The 23,614-nt window shown below is 47.8% G+C and overlaps 2 protein-coding genes across 2 annotated transcripts; one reads left to right on the top strand and one right to left on the bottom strand.

The window, feature by feature from the left end:
- Positions 1 to 1,220: 1,220 nt before the first annotated feature.
- On the top strand, positions 1,221 to 8,827 carry tub (TUB bipartite transcription factor). The gene is made up of 12 exons (XM_068738709.1): positions 1,221 to 1,258; positions 3,947 to 3,998; positions 4,535 to 4,697; positions 4,903 to 5,034; positions 5,723 to 5,878; positions 6,030 to 6,151; positions 6,498 to 6,689; positions 6,813 to 6,925; positions 8,010 to 8,124; positions 8,216 to 8,314; positions 8,410 to 8,581; positions 8,694 to 8,827. The coding sequence occupies exons 1-12, from the start codon at positions 1,221 to 1,223 to the stop codon at positions 8,825 to 8,827; spliced, it is 1,488 nt and encodes a 495-aa protein (XP_068594810.1).
- Positions 8,828 to 10,914: 2,087 nt separating this feature from the next.
- On the bottom strand, positions 10,915 to 13,659 carry ric3a (RIC3 acetylcholine receptor chaperone a). The gene is given in 7 exon segments (XM_068741880.1): positions 10,915 to 11,603; positions 11,689 to 11,843; positions 12,041 to 12,137; positions 12,220 to 12,292; positions 12,539 to 12,756; positions 13,465 to 13,603; positions 13,606 to 13,659. Coding segments are annotated over 7 exon segments (1,425 nt in total).
- Between the last annotated feature and the right edge of the window lie 9,955 nt (positions 13,660 to 23,614).

The following is a 23,614-nucleotide window of genomic DNA, read 5'->3' as shown; positions in this document are numbered from 1 at the left end:
TTCAATTTAAAATTTCATTAAAACCTTTTAGAGGTACAAAAAATGATCCATGTTTCTATAATTACCCCCCCCCCTCTGTACAGTGCATCAAAACGGTGTCCCATCTTAATACACAAAATCTAACACTTACTCGTCTGTATTCAAGTAGTATTTTGTACACCTCTGAATTGTGTAGTGTCGTCTTGCAATGCAGTACCGTGTCTCATCTGATCAGCGCATCTTTTTTGGGGGGGGGGGGTTCCCCCAAGGGATCAATAAGGGTCCGATGCATTAATGGAGATTTGCAGCTTTGCGACTGGGACCTTGGTCTGCAGGGTCGACTTTGAAAGGTTGGTTTCACATTGGAAGGCCAGAATCTCTAGAGAACCTGCCCGCCGCCCTCCTTGACACTGGTGCTGGACTCCCCCCCCCCCCCCCCCCCCCCCCCCCCATGCATGGGCGACACACCAGAGATGAATCAAGTCCTTGTAAATCAGTTTTGTTACAAGGAAGCCCCTCGCTTTAACGGTCTATAGATGGACTCCTGAATAACCCTGGGAGCACAGTGAGCGATGTGTGTTGGCGTGGTGACAGCGAGAGGCGGCGGGGGGGGACGGGGGGGACGGGGGCGGAAGCAGATGTGCGTGAGCGAGGTCCAGAGCTTTGGCCCCATCACAGGGTGCCTTTGTCTGGCTGTTAACACCAGTTTTCACAGTCACATGCTAATGTAAGATAATAAAGAAATGATGGGTCCATCTCTCCATGCCCCATGCAACACAGCTGAGGAAGAGGAAGAGGAAGAGGAAGAGCGTGAAAAGGGGGGGGGGGGGGGGGGCAAAGGAGAAGGATCCATCCCTTTTCTGTTTCAGGCATTCATGCAATCAGAGATGCTGCAGGTGATGCTGCACAAACCATAACGAGAGAGAGAGAGAGAGCAAGGAGGGATGGAGAGGGGGATTTAAAGGGCAAGAAGGGAGGGAGGTTTGGATAGAGCGAGGGAAGAGAGCCAGCTCAGAGGCGGCGTCTGGAAGAAGAGAAGAGAGGAGGCATTGACCGGAACCCGCCGCACGGGACCGAAGAACCGGGAGTTTCATTTGCTGTCTGGGAACCGTCAGAGGACGGAGGAAGACGCGGACGCGCGTGGAGACGTCGAGCTCCGCGCCGAGGATGAACAGGGGCTGTGCGCGTGACCGCCGCCCCGAGACCCCCCCCGCAGCCGTCCGGACCGTGATCGATGCAGAATGAGCTCCAAGCACTCCTCCGACTGGATCCCCTACAGGTACCGACCGAACCGCGGCGCGGCACCGCGAGAACACGGGGAAGGGCGCCGCGCGTGCATGTTGCGCATCCGAGCCGAGCGGCGGGTCTGTCATGTGAGAGTCGGGGATCCGACTAGAGGGATCGGAATATGGGAACAAATCCTCTTCATCAAACTGATGGGTTTATTTTGGGGGGGGGGGGGGTTCGGCAACATTTTAGGTTTACATTTCTGGGAAACATTTATTTCCTGTTTGCTGCATTTAATTACATTTATAAACGATCACGTTAGATACAGATGCAGACTTTGTGCGTGAATAACAACGCGAGCGTTGAGGAGATCGGATCCGTCGGACCTTGCGGATCGGATTTACTTCTGTCAATGCGGTTCCGAACGCCGCTGATTGAAGACCCGTCACCATGGTTCCCTCCTCACTTTGATGCCATTGGTTCCCTGGTTGCTGGAAGTCATGGAGGCAGTGCACCGTTTTCAGAATGAGACTGAATCACAAGTGAAAAGAAGTTTATTTTAGATTATAGAGAACAAATCCGTATTTTACATAAAGTGAAATGAATCTATTTGCTTTAGAACAAACACTGATGGATCATTCTGCTCCTTTTTGTCATTAAATACCTTAAAGCTTCTATTTGAGATTGGTGACAAGACAACGAGCAATTCTCTTTAGCTGCCATGAAAAATGCATGGGCAAGTTTTGGTGCTTCAAAAGTGATCAAAAAGCACCAAGCAGCAAAAATCAGTATATCCCAGACATCGGTGGCGGCGGCGGCCGATGGCTCGGCTGGGACTGCCAACGCTAATGTGATCAGGTCATTCAGCAAAGACTGAGAGGTGACGATCAATGTTCCCTCTAATGTTTCGTGTGTCTGAGCAAACACACAAACTCCCTGAGCAGACCCTCGGACAAAGAGCAACATCAGAACAATAAAGTTTATGTTGAAGGCACCTTATATTTGAAAGCAAACCTCAAAGTGCACAAGAGAATAAAATAAAACATAAAAACAAGAGATAAAACCAACAAATAAAACATAACATTAACAAGCAAAGGAGGCACAATTCTTTTGTGTACTATTTGGGGCTTGATTTGCTCATCCGATGCCGATTCACACACTCGATTGCTCTGATTGTAGGCGTGGAGTGTTTTGTTTGTGCGTCTGACGCTGAGTGGGAGGTAAATCCGTTGTGCGTTCACCCCCCCCTCGCTGGGAGAGAATGAAGAGACCTCTAACTCGTGCAGCCGAAGATGTCGAGATGTCGCTGATGATGAGCGACATCGCTGAGAATGAACTCTGATCCTTCTGCGCTTGCGTCTAATTTCCTTTCTGTATGAACCAAATGAAATTGGGTTAACGTTAAGCGTCTTGTGGAGTCAGCGTTCCGGCCCCTCCCTGTCTTTGATCGTCCTCTCTTCTGCTGGAGCTCATTATCATTATGGAGAAAGAGTCTCTGCGCCCTGTAATCATGACCCGGCGGAAGCTCGACGACACGGAACGACAACAACAATAAGAAAAGCTCAACCAGCGAGCCAATCAGAGGCCGAGTTTAGTGGGCGGTCCTTCACCCTGCTAGGTAAACGGAACGTTTCCTTCAGGTGGGAGCAAGGCCTTCCTCCGGCTCCTCTCCGGTCGCTTCGCTTCACTTGATCTGATATTTAAGTCCCACTTGTGTTCGGGGGCAACGATCAAAGCTACATGCGGCAGGGGCTTCCTACCCCCCCCCCCCCCCCCACCCCCCCGTCTGGACTCCCCAGGGAGATGTGAGGAGCTCAGTCATCCCAGTGGAGTCCGCTGAGTGGGTTCAGGCGTTTTTGGTTAGGATACCCCAGAATGCCTCCCCCCGGGGAAGTATGTCCCGGCGGGGGGGGGGGGGATCTTTGGGGTTCTCATCTGACTTGGGAACGCCTCAAATGAAACCGTCACAGCGTGGATAGTTTCTATTGTGAAAGTTTCCAGCGCTTCCCTCAAACGAAGGACGAAGGCAGTTGAATCTTCTGGCGGCAAATAAGAACCAAGCGGCGTCTCAATCTGGACGGCATTCTGGACGGTTCCTGGCATCGCTTCTGACAAACACTTATTATCAACATAGTTTAAGGAAGCTGCACCGTTTACCTCCGTTCACACTCGATGCGGTGAATAATCCAGCCGGGATCTCACGGACTGTTTAGAGCTCCGAAAGCAACGGAGGAAGCCGGCCATGAAACAGGAAATGGATTCAAAGAAGGAGGAAGTGCACCGTCGACTTCTATCAAACCGAAGCTCGTCTCTCACTAATGATCCGAGACGGTCTGACATCGTTAGCATCGGGCTAGAATATGCTAACCGACAGCTATTAAACAAACCATCTGGCTTTTTCATTCATGAATTGCGTTTAAAAATGATAAGAGTTCACAAGATGATGAAAAAAAAAAAAAAAAAGCATTTAGATTCTCATGAAAGATTTCCATGAAAAATCCGACCTGGCTTTGGTTGACACAACCAGTGTGAGTCATCAATACTTTTCCTGAAGTTTTCTGGATGTTGTTTCCGTGGCAACCACACGTATATTATAGGCAACGCCGCTAAGATACCGTCGGGGTGGTGCGTTCAGGCTCTCCTGTTCACAACAGACGGTTTTGACTCGAGCAGTTAGCGTGTCTTTGTTAGGGTTGAATGATAATGAACGCATTTAAAGCTCCGCCCTCCTGTCTTGCAGCTCTTTAGATGACGAGGGCACCAACCTCCGGCAGCAGAAACTGGACAGACAGGTGAGTCTGAATCATTTTGCACCGAGACCTCGTCTGAGAGCTTCACGCCGGTGCTGATGTCACCGTTATTTTTCAGCGACACCTCGGCCCGACACGACAAAGCGTCCAAAGCTGTGTCTAATGTCACCTTCTGAGTGTTCTGCTTCAATAGATAACAAGATTTATTCACACACACACACGCACACACACACATATATAAATATATATATACATCCTTTACATGAATTACATGGAGACGTGCATCACGGTGCATAAACGACTCGCGTAGTTATGGAGGACTTGTCTCCTTGTTTGTGAGCAACCTTTGAGACAAGACAGAGACGTTTGCCTCCAGTTGTGCATTCCAGACATTTCACACCGGGGGGGGGGGTCTTGCTCCGTGCATCAGCTCCTTGTTGAATGCACCTCCCGTCTGAGCCCCACGTTCTCCTGGAGGCCTCCACCAGCAGAAGCCTTTGATATTTGATGAGCTCTGTCGTATGCTGGACAGTTGGTCCAGATGAAGAACCACATCTCGCTCTCCTCTCTGCTTTCAGCGAGCGCTGCTCGAACAGAAGCAGAAGAAGAAGAGGCAGGAGCCTCTGATGGTCCAGTCCAACGTGGAAGGACGGTCCCGCGCTCGCCGCACCAAACAGAGCGAGGAGCAGGCGCCACTGGTGGAGTGCTACCTCAGCAGCAACAGCAGCACCATCGACCACGGTGAGCAAAAGCATCTTCTGGTGCGTATCTGCGCGGTCGGCATCGATGAGGTCTCATCTGGCCTCCAGGCCCCGAACTGTGATGTCGTTCTGCACTCGGCCGATGTTCTGATGGAGCAGATAGGAGCCGTCGCCCACGATCTGTTTGATCTTTTGTTGCGCCTGAATAAAACGGAAAACCGATGCGACCCCTCCTCTCCTCCCAGTGCAAGAAGCTGACCGAGAGGCGGCGAAGATGATCGCCGACGCGCCCCGCTCCGCCAAGAAGGGCAAGGCGTCGGCCAGCTCCACCCCGCAGACGGGCAGCGACAAGAAGGAGCGGAAAGGGAAGCACAAAGGTCAGAACCGCCGGCCCGGTGCTGGGATCGTCCGCCGAAATGAAGCGGGTCTCTTCTCCGTTCTTTCCAAACTCACAAGATGTAATTAAATAGTTAAACATAAAAGAGTCGCTGCAGGAAAAGGGATGTAGTGGATGAAGTTGTCTCCTCCTCTTCTTCCTCCAACAAATGAAAACAAAAGAAAGAAAAGGTCATTTTACACTCGGGTAAAAATTAATTGGGTCAACGGTGTCGCTCCCTCGTCGCCTCGCTCTAATTATTGAAAGCACTCGGTTTGAAGCGGGCTGTTTCCCCCGAGCTGCTAAAAATACAGCATGAATAAAACATGTAGAAGCTTCCTGCACACCGGGATTCCAAACGGGAAGCTCGTTTCAGCAGGAATTCCTGCATGCGTTTCCACAAGAAGCATCAAATCTGGGCTCCCCACAGGAATCAGAAAAGAAAAGGCTCGTCTGTGGTTTTGAACCCGCAGTGATCTCTTCTCCTGTCCTGTCCTCTCCGCCGTTAGACGCTCGGTGAATAGGAAGCTAGCGAGTACCGGAAAACCTAAGAACGGAGCACAAGACCCCCCCCCCCCCCCGCAAAGTTCAGCGAAGACTCTGGGAATGCCTGACTTCCTGCTGGTTGAATCTTGATGGACTTTTCTCCTCCTTTATTTCCCTGCTTGCGTTTTTTTGCGGCTCGCCAGCGATTGATGGCCTCGCTTCCCCCCAGAGCGACGGTCAGATCCAGATCCTGACCGTGGGACACAACAACGCCTCGGAGGAGGGCGAGGTGGAGCCGGTGATGAGCTGCACCCAGTCCCAGAGTAAACAGGATCTACGCGTCACCATGCTGAAGAAAGGTAGCCGTCCTGCAGCAGACTTCCTGTCGCCGCCGCCGCAGAAAAACACCCCGAAAGAAACGCTCTCATCCCGAGTCATCCAAATAAAGACCGATGACTCTATTGGAATTCTACTCATCTCTTCTCTACGCCCATTTCATCGTCTGTGAAGGGATATCCAGCAGCATGAACTTTGACGAGGAAGAGGATGACGAGGACGAAATCAGCTCCAGTTCCTCGCAGCTCAACAGCAACACCAGACCGGGTTCCGCCACCAGCCGGAAGTCCGGCAAGGTAAGACGGAAGTCGACGAGGCACGGCTGGGAACGATGGCGCTGTGCTAAAAGTATATTCTATAAAAACCGAAAGATGGCTTTGTTGTCATGCGGAGCGTTTATTGATTAGAACTCACCCTGGAGCCACTCGCTGATTTTATGTAGCCTTTCTATCCCAATGCGTTTTCCAGTTTTCCAGTTTTCCAGCTGTTTTCAGCTCCTTATTTTAGCCGCCGAGTTCTCATTCCCACTCCCAGAGGGACGCTCGATTTCCAGACTCGTTGCTCGCCTCTAATGAAAGTCAACTCACCGGTCCAACGTCTCATGCGGACGCTTGTCCCGTTCAGGCTGTTTTCCAACCGCAGGAGGTGGCGTCGGCCCCCACTCCGACGGTCAGCGACCCCGCCATCGACGTGGAGGACCTGGAGGAGTTCTGTCTGCGACCTGCGCCCCAGGGGGTCAGAGTGAAGTGCAGGATCACCAGAGACAAGAAGGGCATGGACCGAGGCATGTATCCCACGTACTACCTCCACCTGGAGAGGGAGGACGGCAAGAAGGTCAGTCGGGATGGGAAGAGACGGCAGGATCCGTCGCCCCCTACCGGCCATTTGCGTGAAACTACATGAGACATTGCGTTTTTTGGAGTTTTATGTTCCTGTATTTTCCTACCTTGGCCACAGGTGTTCCTGTTGGCTGGCAGGAAGAGGAAAAAGAGCAAAACATCAAATTACCTCATCTCCATCGATCCCACGGATTTGTCCCGAGGTGGGGAGAGCTTCATTGGAAAACTGAGGTCAGCATCAGCGTTTGATCGTCCCACGATATTCTGTCACACTTATTCGATCCTTAGCGAAGCCCCTTGATCTGCATATAAGGGATGTTTTTTTTCCCGGGATACGATCCCTCCTGTGTCTTTGTATTAGCTGCGAACTCCAGCGAGGTCACAATAAGATTTGTAGGACGTGAGCGGTGACATCATCTCTGCTTCCATGGAAACTCCCGGGCCGTTTAATCAAATATGGCCGTGTGCGAGTCTCTAATCCCCGGAGCTGGCTCGAGCATCGGTCGATGCGCCGCTCAAACCGCTGCAATCACAATCCCTTGATTGATGGAGATCTAAATTTAAATGAACACTGACCTTTCTTTCACTGCTTCTCAAAAGCCCCCCCCCCCCCCCCCTCCATTCCCCCGAAGGACCAAACCAAGTGTGGCCTTTCAGGAAAGAGACTTTCGGTTCTTTGAAGCGTTTAGAATCCACCGCCACGCGGTGCTACTTGTCTGCAACGCAACCCGCCGCGGTCGCTTTCTGGGTTGCTGGTTCGTATATTTCATGTGTGTGGATTTTAAGGGATGAAAGCTGCGGCGGTGGAAGAACGAGTGTGTTGATCTTGGATTTATCCTGCAGATCGAGGGTAATTCCGCCTAAATCCCAGCACATTTTTACAACGATGCTAATGAATGCACGGCAAGCGCTGCAGTCAGCGTATGGTTGCGAAATGAGAAGGCCGCCGTCTCGTTTACGATTGGAAACAAATGTCAACGATCCATTCGGAGCTTCGTCTCTGGTAAGACGCGCGCCTCCCTCCGACTCGCTCTCGGGATCCGGCTCAGACCGGCTCCCTGCTGGGAAGCCCGACCGTCAGTCGGTGCCAACCCACAGCAACAACAACATTAGCGCCCGCCAGTCGGAATCCCCAACAGGGATGTGGCATTTTTAAAGCTTTATTGATCATACATTTGGCGCCGACATCAACAACGACGTTCGGTTGCTGCACAATCCGGATGCGTATTTGTAATGTAGGGACACACAATGGGAATTCCACTCCAGTTCACGTCGTACTCTTGACACAAGCACACAGCATCCGACATCTTTGCAGGTCCAACCTGATGGGAACCAAGTTCACCGTCTACGACAGCGGGCTGAACCCCATGAAGAGCGCCACCAGCCTGGAAGCGAGCAACCTGCGTCAAGAGCTAGCCGCTATCTGCTACGTGAGTAAAATGCTCCCCAACGCCACCCTGTGGAGTTTTCACTATCTTTAAAGTTTGACTATATGTGTGTATTATAATTTTTGGGATGCAGGAAACCAATGTTTTAGGATTCAAAGGGCCTCGAAAGATGAGCGTCATAATCCCCGGAATGAACATGGACCACGAGAGAGTCTCCATCCGACCGCAGAACGTACGTCCCACCTCCTCCCTCGCCATCCGTCCCGCCTCTAACACTCCATGCTATCAGTACTAATGCCCTCTGTGTTGATCCCCCCCCCGGTCCAGGACCACGAGTCGCTGCTGGCCCGGTGGCAGAACAAGAACATCGAGAGCGTGATCGAACTCCACAACAAGACGCCCGTGTGGAACGACGACACGCAGTCGTACGTGCTGAACTTCCACGGCAGAGTCACTCAGGCCTCCGTCAAGAATTTCCAGATCATTCACAACAACGACCGTGAGTCCAACGTCAGGCTACGTCTGCCGGCCAACGAGAAACGAGCCTTTCGCGGTTGTTTTTGCAGAATTGATTTCTTTGGATGACCGCTCTCCCTCTGGTTCTCCTGCAGCCGACTACATCGTGATGCAGTTCGGTCGCGTGGCGGAAGACGTCTTCACCATGGACTATAACTACCCAATGTGTGCGCTGCAAGCCTTCGCCATTGCACTTTCGAGCTTTGACAGCAAGTTGGCCTGTGAATAGATCCCGGCGTGGCGTTTCAGCGGAGAGTCGGTCCATCTGTCCCCGAAACAAGGGCTGTTAAAGTCTCCCTGGGGCCGGTCCGAGTTGTCCCACTCGGCCAGCGCCTTGGCAGTCCTGCATATCCCAAAACGCTTTATGGGCCTCACCTTTTGTGTGTTTGTGTGTCTGTGTGTGATGGGGGGGGGGGGGGGGTCACTCAGGTTGGTCCTGGTCAGTGGGAGAAAACAAGCACAGTGACGACTCGAGATATAAAGACCCGTATCGAGTATCTGTCTGGAGACTATAGGGGTGAGAATTGTTAGCTAGTTAACCGTTAGCTAGTTATCTCATTGCGCCACGCGATGCAAACCCAAACAGGAAGTAGGTCACCGGTTGCTCACAATTTCAAAATGTATTTGTTTTTGATAAATATAGTCTTTTTGTTGCGTACTGGCATTATGGAAAACAAGCACTATTCCTTTATGTAGTAAATTTAATATTCATCTCTCTTTAAATTATAACTAACAATTACATATCTGTGAGTTTGAGAAGTAACGTGCCACACGAAAACACGACGTCTGGAAACCGCTTGGGTGGTTTTTAAATACAAAAATATATGTGCATCACGATATATTTATTTTATTTATGTATTTATTACATGTTAGATTTCATTCTTGTTATTATTTGAAATAATTTTAGCATTGTCTGTTCCATGGAGCTACAAAGCACATGAGTTAGCGTTAGCAGAAAGCTTCTCTGAATCCACGCCGAACAGTGAGCGACGTAGGCGAGGGGCGGGTCAAAGTCGGCGAGGGGCGGGGCAAAGTCGGCGAGGGACAGGTCAAAGGCGTGTCGCGCTGGGCTGTGTTCCATGTTGTGTCGTAGTGTCATACAAGCGAATGTATGTGATGCACTTTACTTTAAGGCTTCGGGGGATGGGATGTAGCTGTACATTCTGGATCGTGCCTTTGGAGACCGATGCCAGCTCCAACTCGTCTCGGTTCTTCGCGTTGTCCTCCCATGCATTGGAGATGAAGCTACTTTGAATTGTCTAACATTTAAGCTAAATAAACTAAAGGAGCTTCACATTTCTAAATTGTGTGGCTGTATTTGCCGTAAATTCGGGGTCTGCGACACGTTTAAAGAACGTACTTATGCCGCGTGGCAGACAAAACGGCCATGATCACAGATGAATTCAACATTCGCCCGTTGGTTTCTCGCTTTCATTCATTTTTGTTAAACCCATTTTCTCAGTTCGTTCTTCATCCGACTGCCCGTCTGTACGTTTCTGTGGTTTATCTCTCGTCACATTCGTACTCAAACTATTCCCCTCGCGCTTTACTGGGCAGCGTCCTTTCTGAAACAATGGCAGTATTTTGTATTGTACTGTTAACCTTCAAAATATCTCGAGGGAAGGCAAAGAACAATCTGGAATTCTGCTGTCATTATGTGGGTTAGGAGCGAATCCTTATCAAACGTGCTATTCTTGTACTCAGTTGTGTTCTAACTATTTTGAATTTCTATTTTAAAATTGATAAACTGCTGTAAAGTGTGCTTTTCATACACGTGTCCGGGAACCAAATGTTCCTCCACTTTCTGTTCTTAGTGCTGGTTACGTACAGTCAGTGGTGTATAATTTACTGTTGTGGTACAGACGTCCTTTAATCATGGAAAAATAAAACCTCGTCTCAAAATGTCTCCATTTCTCTATTTAAAAAAGAAAAAAATGTACTACTTTGTTGCAATTTTTTCCCCTTTTGATTTTTCTAATTTGACCACTTAATGTTGATTCTGAAATCTCCGGTGTTGGTTTGTTTCATCTGTCTGTTAGCAACACAACACAAAACGTTACCGATGGATCTTGTTGAAAATTTCAGGAAATGTTGGGAATCTTATCGGGAACAGTTGATTCAATCTGGAGTGATCCAGAAGAGATCCTGGATTCTGGATCGCTTTGACTGCAATGTTTATGAAAATTTAAATGGAGCTTGTAGGATGGTGACAAAATAGAAGAGGAGGCATTTGTTGGATGGATCTTTATTTTAATTTGTTTATTACCAGAAACCTTCACTTTTTAAAAACTCCTCCTATGTTGCTGGAGACATTCGTCACGTCTCTCTTCTGTTCCTCATCCTCAGCCCGCTGGACTGGACCTCCTTGGACGTATCTGACAGGATGTCTCCTTCGTCGTCCGCCAGCGGCGACATGAACAAACGCTCTTCATCCTTCTCCGCCTCTTCCTCCGGGTTGATGCAACTCCCGCAGTCGAACTGCAGACTCTCCGCCTCCATCACTGGATCATACTCATCAGCTTCCTCCTCCTCTTCCAGCTCTGTACTTTCATCCTCCTCTTCCTCCTCTTTGAAGGTATCCTCTTTCGGGTAGCGGAACACATCCCGGCGGTCGCTGAAGGTTATTTGTTTTTTCCCTCCATTGTACCGGAGCTCTTTGCTCGCCTCCAATCCAATCCTCTCCTCCTTTCTTTCAGGCTGCAATGACTGCAGCAAATGCCTCTTCTCTGCCTCAGCTTCCTCCTCCTCTTCCTCAGTTACCTCCTCCGCCTCTGTTTCTCCCCCCTTATACGCATCTTCATCCTCCTCCTCTTGCCCATCCTCTTCTTCATCCTCTTCTTGCACTATGGATAGTTTCCTCGCCATAACCTCTTCCTCCTCCTGCTCCATCCTCTCCGCCAGGGCCTCCGCGGTGGGCTGGGGGGGCGGTACCTTCGGCGTGATGGTGCGACACTTTGGCCTTCTGTAGGCGTCTTCATACATCGGGTAGGTTTCTTCTGGGTAGCCTGCGTTTGAGAACAACGTGGAAAAGGTTTGTTCTTTTAGAATTTGCATTGGGTTTGAGGATGTCGGACTTTCAGACCTACCCACCCTCCCATTCTGCCCCATAGGGGACCTCCTCGGCCTCCATCTCTGGGGAGGCTGCCTCCAGCCGCCCCTCTTGCATCAGCTGTGTGATCTGTCTAAGTTGCCTGAGTAACTTCTCCTCCTTCTTTGACGTGCTTCTACTCTTCCTCCTTCGGCCACTAGAGGGCAACACAGACATGGAGGCAGATCAGATCGGATCGTTGCCCCACGGAGCTTATGCCACAGCAGCAGAAGCTGGAAAGCCGAAGCCCTTTCTCCATGTAATGATTTTCCTCGTTCGTTTTTAACTCTTTCATTCCCATTCACAGCGCGGACTCATTTATATGATATGAAAAGTACCAAAAACACGACTTACCTCCCAGAACTTTGACTTTTTCCTGAGATGATCCGCTCCATCTTCATCTCTGTTCGCAGCAGCCTCTCCTGAAGCCTCGCCAGCTCAGAATCCATGGCTAAAAAAAAAAAACATTCCAATATTGCGTGAATTTGTGTGAACATCCTGAGGGGAATGATCCAGCTGCTGGTGGTGCTCACTAATCTTCCTCTTCATGTTTGTCTTTACTGTTCTGTCGATGTCCGATTTAGAAGTCTTCCCCTTACACGTCAGCTGTGAACGGAACACGAGAACAATCAGATTCATCCACATTTATCATGTAAATAATACCGAAGGTTAGTGGCTGGCTGTGGCTCAGTTGGTAGAGTGGGTTGCCCAGTGATCAGAGAGTAGGTGGTTCAAATCCCAGCTCTGACGGTCTGCATGTTGAAGTGTCCTTCGGCAAGCGTTGTATAAGTGCTGTTCATTTACCATTAAAGGGATGTGACTGTCATTATCATGGCGCTCTGCATCTGTTACCTTATAGATGATAAAGAGGATGTACAGGAGAATCCCAAAGCCGTATATGGGAATGACTTGAGTCATCAGGTTGTATTTTCTGCCTCGTCCGATGCTTTTCACTTTGACCATGGCCTCGGCGCCATGTGTGATGGAGTAGGAGGGGTCCAGCGCCCAGCGCTCCGGGTCCCCTGGCAGAGACCGCTGATGCAGCACAGGTGGGTAGAACCCGGGTCCGACTGGTGGACAAAAAAAAATCAATCAGTTCATCAATATCCAGAATCATCCTGTATCTTTCGCTGTCATTTCGGATATTGATCATGGAAGGAGCGGCGCCAGTTTCCCATGCATTCAAATGAAATCAGTTATCAAGTCGGACAGTCAGAGAAGATTGCTGCCCAGTTAACAGAAATATTAACTGTAATTTATATTTCATTAATCGATAATAAATATATTTTGGAATGTTGGTTTGCTAGAGAGAAAAAAGAATTAACACTACTTCCTGTTTTATGCCGGCCTCCTCAACTCAATAGGCCAATGACACGCTGCTTCTTATGACTGACAGTCTGTTTCACCAATTAGAGTGAAGTAAACATGAATGGGCGGAGTCGGGAAATCTAGTTGCATGGAAATCTGTTTTGTGTAAACAAAAAAACAAAAAACATCAAAGGATACGAAAAACCCTACCTCCTCCATAATTTAGTTTTATGTTGCCGTGGAGACGAATATATTAATACGTATCTGAACGTGTATAAATATATATACAAATACATGTTTTAAATTCTTTAAAATAACACGCAGCATCTGCAGATTGTTCATTCTGTGTGAACCGCACGTGATGGCGGCGGAGGCCTGACGGTAACGTCCGCGGCGCGTCGACGCCATGCGGGCGCCCGTGGATACGGAGCAGGATGGGGACGGATGGATGATCTGATAAGGCCTCTTACCTTCAAGCTGCCCTGTCTCCTTCTTCCCTCTGGGTGAAAACATTCTGGGCAGGAAGAGCGAGACACAGAGGATGGAGCACGATATCAGCGTGACCTTCTGGCAAGTGGTCACGGCCATTTTGCCTCGTGGAACGACAGCCGGGAGTTTATTTCACTCGAACAGTCGAGCCAGTTTCCACAGATGTCATCTCTCATCTGGTGACGGCCCTGCCCAGATTAGACCAGATTAAACCAGATGCTTTCAAGTGCTGTGAGAAATATGATTGCACTGGCCCAGTGCATCATCATCATCATCATCATCATCATAGAATTAACATTTTGTGGGTCAAGACACAAGTTTCTGCAAACCCAATCCTCCTTTCAACCGCATTCCACCATCGTCATGCGTTCCGTCCCTGCCGAACGCCACCAAGCCTTTTAGCTCCATTATTGCACCGTTTCTTTTTTGCCAAAAAGGTAATTTTCCCCTTTATGGATTCCAAACCGAAAAGTTCATCCCTCAAAGCTGATTTCCTGTTTTGAAACTGTTCTGCGGGTGACTTTGCCTGATTTCTGGAAAATGAGTCAGAGCCTGAAATGTAATTTACCCAGTGACCGATGAGGAACAAATACCCAGTGTGAGCCGAGGCGGCTTGCGTGGTGCCGTGCGCTGCTGGCGGGTCCAATTAGACAGATACGGAAAGTGATGGATTTAAAAGGACAGCGCGCACTTGAAGATGGAAGTATTTAAAGGTTATTCCTCTATTATGTGACACAGATCTGTTTGGAAGTTTGACTCAAATAAATATTATTGTTGGCATTTTCAGACTGGATTAAAATATGTTTGTTTGTTAGAATTAATCGATGTATCAACAAACGGCTGATATAAATACGCCGCTAAATTTCGTCCGTTTGTCCTAAGGCAGGTAAAACATTAATTTACACAACATACATTATTCACATGCAATTACTTAACACACCTGAGACATTTGATACAGACCATAAAACCAACCAGGATTTCCGTGCTGTGGAGTCCTTCAAACAGATATTAATTTACGCGGAGTCTTTGAACGCAACACATGACCTCTCACCCCATCTGCGTTGCGTGTCTGCTTGTTGTGCTTCCCACCGATGGCCAGCAGGGGGCGGTGTAGGCTCAGACACGCAGCCGTGATCGACCCAACCTCTCAGCCTCAGAGTCGAACATTTAGATTATTCAAAGAAATGTGTGCAAAGACTTTAAAAACCGAAAGTAACATTTTTCTGGCTTCCCTGCTTTGACATGCACCTTTTAAAATGTGATGCTCTTTTGCTCAGCATTGCAGCAACTTATATCTTTGCTCAAATTCACATCCTCTTCTCTATGTGTTTAATAAATCCATCTGGCATGCTGTAATAATGCTATTCTGAACTGGACAAAAAAAAAAACTAAAAAAGAAAAGCATCCATCACTGCGCTCCGTTGTCCGGATGCATCCATTAAAGCTTTATCTGGTCCGACGAGGCCACTCGCTTTCTTGCGTTCCATCAGGAACTACCTTCAGAATTGATTTGAAGCTTTTAGTGCATTATGGAGACCGCGCAGCAGTGCACGTCTTAAGGTAGTGCTTTAGAAAGATTATGTTTCCCCATCTTTGTGGGAACGTTTGTGCTTGAAATTGGATCCAACCATGATGGCTATGAATGCTGAAGATCCATCCACTAATGAAGATGTTATTGGTGACAGCACGCCAGTGCAATCTGCACCCTAAAGCCTCCACAGGACCCCGCGTTGGTGCAGTCATTCCGTGAGCCGACTCGTGCTTCCGGGATCATCTTATCTTCCATGAAGATGCCGGCTGATCCTCTGCTAAAACCTCATTTTCACTTCGCAAGAAGTTTGGGTTGGAATTTGTGGCCACGTGTTCAGGTCCTGTTTTGAGCACTCAGACTTGGGAATTGTCTTTGTTTTCCCACAGAAGCAAAGACATTTGAAATTGAGTGCTATCCTGGAGTCGGATCTCCAATAACAAGTTGCATCCTGTTGATTGTGGTGTCGGCATTGAATTGTACGTCTATCCAAAAGACCACTTGTGGGTCGTCATGGCAGCAGGCTAAGCAACGTCTTGCAATTCATCAGCGGCTTACAGTTCCTTCTTGGGATCCAAAGGCATTCCCAGACATCTAATCTCTCCAGTGAGTTCTTTGTCTACACTTGGGTCTCCTCCCTCGTCGAATGCGTACAGACAACTTCCAAAGGGAGGCGCATCGGAGGCATCTGAACCAGGTGCCTGAAGCGCCTTGTCCGACGTCTATCCAGATGTCTGAGGTCCTGATCCTGTCTTTAAAGTCGGGCCAAGCAGCCGCCCGAAGGAAGTTTTTTTGGGTCGTTATTCTTGACCGTGGGCAGCAGCTCATCGCCAACATGGAAGGAGCAGTCCATCACTTTCTGTCAGAAAACCTTGACTCTCTTTGCGCTCTGCATTTCAACCATTGTGCTTGACTTGCTTTACTAACCTCAGATTAAAAGGTACTAGGCTGGTGTACCTGTAACAAGACTCACCTGTCCCGTAACACGGCCTTCTGCAAAACAAGGCCGTGTTTCGGTTGAAGACGGATTTTATTCCATTTGCCGACCGGCGTCTAATTTCTGCAGCACCTCTGGGTTAAAGTTTCCTTTATTGTCGATTCTGCAGCATGTACTCGACACACGGAAGATAGAAATTCATTTTCTCTCAGGTGCAACAATGAGCATTCACAACTGAGAAACAATTGAAAACTAGACGATTCAAGAAAATGGCCTTAAATGTAAGTGGACGTAATACTTATAGCTTTTGGTCAAAGAAGATGGTCGCACAGCTTTTGGACCTTGGATCGTGAACCGATGAGCCTCGTGCAAAAAGAATGTTGGCTTGACGACGGAGGACCTTGAATCGCAATCTCTGCCGTCTTTGTAAAGCTGCTGACTGAACTAACCATTCAGAGAGGTAGTCATGGCGGAGGATTTAACCGTAACGCTCCCGCCCGGGTGATACCGGACTATTTTATCCGGTATTTTGTGTTCTGATTCTTGGGATGCTGCCATGTGACTTAAACACCATCCCACTGTATCCACTCGGTAACTGAACTTTCTATCATAGCTGGCGTGGATGAAGATTATTGTCCATGCCATACACCCTCTATAAGCTTTTAATCCGAGGAAACAAATATGTATTTGTGTACCCTCACCGAATGAATGGATTATAGATTATCGCTGCCAACCAGCAAATGATGCCAGCACAGATTACGGCTGTTGAACAAAGCAGACACCGCTGTTTGGTCAATTGTTGGCATCACGAAACTCTTCAAAGTAAAATGTCCGTCCTGCAGAATTGGACACCAACGTGGTATTAGAGGCTATACCATTTAAGAGACAGTTGAGTTTTGAATTGCCGTTGCCTTCCCGTTTTGGATTTCAATTCCCATTATTCCAGTCAACTCAACTGTGAACTGGCTCAAAAATGTATTCCCATATTTCCCTGTAATTGCAGCATTGCTAAAATGAGACTTTTAGCGTTCTCATGGAAACCCATGAGTTCACATCAAGCTGTGCAATTACTCAAAAAGCAAAGCCCGCTAATGTCAGCTTGTTGGAAATATCACAGTGCACTCCCATTCCGAAAACCCAGCTGGGTAGCAAAGCATTTGCGTGGCGCACCCTTTGGAGACATGGCACATGGACCGCTGGCCCGTTTTGGGTGCGGCTATTGATGCTTCTTTTTAGGACGTGACTTTGGAGGTACGTCCAATTCCGGATTTTCAAAACCTACCACTTCTCTCTTATCTGTTTACCGTGCCGCTCTCTTATCAAGCCTTTAATTACTGAATTATTCTCCATTGGACTCAATTAAAGCACAATGGTCTCCGCTGCTGCAGAAGTCAACAGCTTCTGCTCCTGCACAGCGGCACACAAAGCGCCGGGGAGAAAGGCTTGCTGCAGCCGGCCTTCTACCGCGCACTCGGAATAAATGAGATTCTGTTATTCTTTGGATGAAAGTCAGGCCTTTCTGATTATTATGCTAACAGCAAAATATAACATTGACTTTTATAAAATGCCCGTGCTCCCGGAGTCGAGAGAGAAATAGATTCACATGCATGGCAATCAACGCACCTTTCCCCAAACAAAATTACTTTTTAGAAATAGAAATCGTTTTCTTTCTCTATTCATGCAAGTGATTTGTTGCGCAATGTCAAATTACTGAATAGTAGCGGGCCAGGTTTACCTCAGGTTCGTTTTTTTCCCCAACTCCTTCCCGTGCCTCTATCTAAATCAGTCAATTTATTTCCAAATTGCATGTCGAGTGTAGGAGCAAGGGCTTATAGCAGTATATTAAATCAATTCACTCCTACACTATGTATTTTGAGAAGGTTTAATTCCCCCCCCCCCCCCCCCCCCCCCTCTTTTCACCGATATTGATGGGGATGCACCTGGCTCCGGGCATCACACATTTGAATCCCGTATATTCATAGAAGGACAGATGTGAAAAGGGAATGAGGTGGATTAATGGAGTTGAAACATGCTTTACAATACAGGCCAGACCTTGGATGTCTTTTAGCGGCGTGGTCGCCACTCTGCGCTTGAATTTATTAGCATCAGAAGGACAGACACAGTCTCCGAGGGGGTGCGATGTGAGATTTGCTTCCCTGGACCATGATTAACAAAAACGCTGCAGAGAGCATGGCTAAAAAAAATAAAACAAAAACATGCTTTTCTGTCTTCAGCGCCGATATTCATCTGAAGAGAACGAAAAATCCCAGATATGCGTCTTATCTAAAGCCACAGTTACTCCTTTTACATCACGGGTTCACCGTATTGCGGGTTTTCTTGCCGAACATATGTTTTCGTATATCGCGGATTTTCAGGTATATCTGCAGCGTGTATAAACGTTTAAATGTACATTATTTTCGTAATTTTATTGTGAAAATAAAGCATTTCCTAGCCTAAGAAAAACTAAACGGTAAAAAGATAGTAAAAAGAAAATGCATTGAAACAGGCCTTACAACACATATACTGTATTGCATATTGTACTGTACACATTGAACGAGATCTGCGTTCGGAAAACGCAAATCTATGTGAGATTGTACACGGCATGCTATTTGCCTCGCTCGTCCACTTAGCATCGGCGTTTGAGTCGTTGTGTTTTTTGGGTACGTTTCGTCAAAGCTTTGAAATATACAAAACTCTTATGTTCTTAGAATATAACCGTGTTTCTAGGTGTGTGGGAAAAGGCTAATACAGGAGAGGGTGGGCTCATAAAGGTAAAAATACACCTAAAATAATCAAATAAGATGTCGCTCCTTTGTGTATTTTCACCTATTGCGGGGGGGGGGGGGGCTGCAGGAAACACGACTGTATTGATGATTTTTGTCACATTCTTAAAACTGAGCATGTCGTCACCAAACAGCTTCCGTTGTCCAGGAATCATTTGGAAGATATCCTGACAAACGTCAAGTTGATATTCCTAACTTTGTCGAATTGGAAGGGGAGGAAAGGTCATCAGGAGGCGACCTCTGATAAACAGCTCAAACAATTTCTCTCTCTTGCCTTTCTTCATTTGAATCTTGTGTTTGTTGTGTAAACGGGACTATTTTCATCCTTAAATAGACAATGGAATTCCATCAAGTCTTTAACATGCATCATCCTCTGCTACACTTCACACATGCACACACACACACACACGTTTGCCCTTAAATTATATAATCTCTGCAGCTTCTCTCCTTCCTGTTTTACTGTGGGCGTATGCATGCATTTATTTACTGTTTTATTCACCGTGCGTTTTATGCGTTTCACCCATCTCTCTCCCGTCAGCTGGATTTTTCTGCTGAAATGTACAAAGTGCACGTGTGAAGTATTAAATAGCATCATGGCTCCCCTGCGTGTTGGAGGCACCTTGAATGCCCTTAACCAGCACTAATAGAAGATAATGATTGGGGCTCGACTAAAAGGGAGATTCATTTTGAATTATTAACAAGTTAACTTTGTAGTGGAGGCACTTTATCCCCGAGGACAAGCAGCCCAAATGTTTGCTAAATATAATTAAGCCGAGGCATCTTTAAATGTCATTGCTGCCTGTGCCATGTTTCAAATTGTTCTGCATCAACAGAATTTAACGAGATGGCGAAGGAATCCATTTCCTGCAAGCATGTGATAAGCCACACATACAGTGGAGCACTTTCATTGATTGCCAAAATAAAGCATTTTGTATGCAAATGGGGAATGGAGTGGCTAAGCTGATTCAGCCTCATGGACACCAAATAATGGTCTTTACAATTAATACTTTAACATGCTACCCATTGAAAATTCCATCTTCCATTTAATGGCTCTGAAATAGCCACACATTCCCGGAAAAGAGGGGGACGGGGGGGACGGGACCACGCCGTGTTCCGATGGATTAATATGAAAGCCAATAAACAAATAAAGCCAGGCATCCATCCCTCCCTCCCCATGAGTGTTGGCCCCTTTCCTGCCATCTCATGCTCCTGCACATTTTGGATTAACAGATAATCTTTGAACATGAAGGAAGGTCTGCTAACCCTGGGGGGGGGGGGGGGGGAATGAATGGGAAGCACGGGATTGGAGGCAGGGCAGCATTGTTTGAACATCATGTGGTTGTCTTGTTCTTGTTAACATGTGGCTCTTTTTGTAGAGGTGATACCGCCTTAAATACCCCCCCCCCTCACGCAGGTCGTTTTACGGGAGACCCAAACGTCCATGCTGATAAGGAATTGTTGGGAATCGGTTAGTTGTCAGACACGTGTTCCAACAAAACCAACGGGTTGTTTATTGCTGACTGGTGTGGAGACGGGATACGGAATGGGACGGCGAGGCGGCAGAGAAGGACAACTGGGGGGTGAACGGGATGATCCGGTGACGGATGGAGTTCTTATGTTCTTAACGCCCTGGACAAGCCGCCAGCTCGTCACAGGGCCCCAACTTTGCCATTTCCTTCATTTGTGTTTCTGACATCTTTTATTCGATGCTTTTTACGGATTGGCGCCGTCCATCAAAGTTCGAGACCCCGCCCGCCGGCCCCGTTCATCCCTCCTGTGCTCCTGTCTTTCACCCCTGCGGCGTATTTTTCCTCTAAAATAGGAATTCGGTTTCATTTTCGAGTCAAGGACAGCAGAGAAAACTGTTGACAGCAGTGTTTGAAGTTAATGAGAAAGCTGAGCCCCTCTCCGGCTCCTGAAAGGCGATGAGAGTGCAAGATGGGCAAGAAGGATGATGGCGATGGGACTGACCCTCTGATCAGGTGAGCATGGGGGGGGGCTGAGGACAGAATCCCTTCTCTGCTGCCCAGGCTGAAATTTTGTGCTTGAGATGTGTTTAACTTTCTCAAATCCCAATTGCACTCAGTGGGGAGCGTCATCTTTCCCTTTGCCCACAGGTTTAGCGACTGCCCTTACCTCTGGGCTCGAGGAGTGGGGTCGGCGTTTTGAGGTTACGGGGGGGGGGGGGGGGGGGGGAGCAGAGGCGATGCTAAGCTAGGGGAGAGAGAATGGGTGAGATAGCGAGAGCTACAGATATCTGAGCGGGAATTATCTATGACACCTGGGCTCTCAGGCCGTTCCTGTGTTTTTCTGCACCAGTGAATCGACACAAAAATGTTTCTTCTTCTTTTTCCAGGAGATAATCTTTACCAAAAATCTCCTTTTGCTGCCAAAATGTTGTCCCTAACTGACACGTGTAACGTTTATCTCTGCTGAAGACCACGTCCTCGTCCTCAAACGAAGGGGGGGGGACAAACTCTTGTTTTGCTTTAGGGACGCGACACAAAACGTTAGCTTCAATATCGCGGCGGTAATGACCGCGATGGGGCGCGTTAATGACGATGTCGCTGTTCAACTTTTATCTCCCTGAGTCCCAATACGTCGCCGGCGACACGATTGTCTATGCCCGGTTTCACGGTAATATGCACCATCGTTACCGGGAACCGGCGGAGCTATGGTCGCAATGGCGGTTTGGCGCACTCACCATGCTGGAAAATGCTGGTAAAGTATAAACAAGTGACACCAGTTTCGGCTAACGTGCTAATGATCCCATAAACGGCAATCCAAATGCCATTGGTTTAAAAATGCCCCAACTTATCTTTCATCATACCTACACGGCTCGACTGCCGACTTTGACGTAGTCGTTTCCCGGCCGACTGTCCGGGCTCGGTCCGCCGTCTGGCGATCGCTCTGACTGTAACCAGAGGACATTTTTCATGACATTTGCGAAGAAGAAAAATGACTCGCCGAAGTGGAATCTTCAGAGCGGAGACGTAAAAAGGCTCCGGCTCGGACTTCTCTCCATCCCGTGTACTTGTTGAATAAAACATCTGTCTGGTGCACAAGGTAGCGGCACTGAAAGGCCTCCTGTTTGCAGAGATGAAGCTCCCCGCCACCACCCTCTCCATCCTCCGGCGGACCCAGGAGAGCTAAGCCTTGATGCATTTTACTCCACCCCCCCCCCCCCCCCCCCACACACACACACACACACGCACGCACAAAAACTGTGTCGACAAGTTATCTGTGACCTGTGGTGAGAGCGGGAATGGCTGCGGTGAAAATCAATCTTCGCCTGTCCTCTCGCCTTGAATACCAGCAGAGCAAACAAACAGGCCTAAACAATACGATATATACCACATATCAATTACACTAAATGCCTCAGTATCTATACTTCACTGTCCCAGGCACACACCGGTTACAAGACACACACTCTGCTGCAAGGCGATAATGGCGCCGCATTGTTCCTCGCCATCTGGAGCGCTGATAAGGCCTGCCTGCGCTCAGTTGATAATGAGAACAGGCAGAGGAAAAGTGAGTGTTAAACATTTCCTTGGCCCATGAAAAGGGTTCCATTAAGTCCACTGACCCCAATTGAATATTAATGAGCTAATTAACGGATTTATTGTTATGTGCAATTTCTGGAGGGGCGGGGTTTTTTTTTCTTCAAAGTGCTATTATTTTTTCTAATTATTTCCCGTACTTTATTTATTTATTTATTTGTTATAATTGAATCTTAGTGGCTGCCAGCAAGCTGTTTGTGGCTTGGCAACCATTAAAAAGCAGCTGCCGTCTATTTTTCCTTCTATTAGTCGAGTGTAACTACAACCGATGAAAAACCCCTTTCCAGGCCGAGGTTTTTATTCCTCCTCCACCAGCGCGTTTACTCCTTCGTCGTTTATCTGTTGTTATAAATATACATACCAAGCGATGTTCAGGTGTTAGATTGCAAAAGTTCAATTGCTCAGTTTACTGCAGGCAGCATTGCATGAAGGGCTCGACAAATGTTTAAATGGCCGGTGACAGCTGGGCTTGATAGATAGCGTAATCAGCTGATGAAGAGGAGGCACTGAAGCAGTCCTCATTGGACAGCTGGAGAGCACAGCCAGCCACTGGCGGGACAGAGGCGGTAACCTTGGAGAAAATAACGACTGAAGCTTTGATCGATCGGTAAAATATAGAAAACAGCTTCAGGAGTCAATTATGCTTCTGATTCTGATTCTGTTCTGTGATTTGTTTTTATTTCTAATACATATAAAGACCTTAAAAGTGTAAAATACGCTTAAGTATGAGATAGGAAGATATATATTTTTATATCCATCCATTGTCTTTGCGCTTTTTCGTGTCACGGGAGCTGCTGGAGTTTATCATGGTACGGGCTAGAAGCGGGGTACACCCTGAATGCGTCGCCAGCGCATCACGGGGCCACACACGCACACTCACACACTATGGACAAATTTAGAGTAATCAATTGGAGGAAACCGGAGAACCCGTAGAAAACCCACACGGACACGGGGAGAACATACAAAGTCCGCGCAGATGGGATTTGAACCCGGTACCTTACGAGAAACCAAAAAAAAACAGCGGCATCAAGGTTGGAAGCCCAGACGTAATTATTATTACATTCAGCTGTCTGTCTGTTTGTCTAATTCTGTTTATGGCTGAAATTCAATTCCACCTTAACAAAGCCATCCATTTCTTTTGGTTACTCCACCAATATAACTTAGAGTAATGAACTCATTTTGCTGTTGTATGGAAATTTGGTCTCATTACAATAATTTTGCCTGATCTGCCCGGCGTCTGATATTAAGAGTAAAGCCCTGCAGTCATATTCTGGGTTATTATGCTATACATCACAAAGTGCATTAGGCCCATAAAACCTGTCA

Source organism: Brachionichthys hirsutus, chromosome 1 (assembly GCF_040956055.1).
Source record: "Brachionichthys hirsutus isolate HB-005 chromosome 1, CSIRO-AGI_Bhir_v1, whole genome shotgun sequence".
Taxonomy (NCBI): Eukaryota; Metazoa; Chordata; class Actinopteri; order Lophiiformes; family Brachionichthyidae; genus Brachionichthys; species Brachionichthys hirsutus.
The sequence above is the reverse complement of the archived record's forward strand: the minus strand, read 5'-3'. Positions and strand labels throughout refer to the sequence as shown.

Bases quoted from the DNA above. Each gene is read 5' to 3' on its own strand.
- tub (XM_068738709.1), top strand. From the start codon at position 1,221: ATGAGCTCCAAGCACTCCTCCGACTGGATCCCCTACAG. The intron at 6,152-6,497 runs GTAAGACGGAAG...TTCCAACCGCAG, and splicing joins CCAGCCGGAAGTCCGGCAAG to GAGGTGGCGTCGGCCCCCAC. The intron at 8,315-8,409 runs GTACGTCCCACC...CCCCCGGTCCAG, and splicing joins TCTCCATCCGACCGCAGAAC to GACCACGAGTCGCTGCTGGC.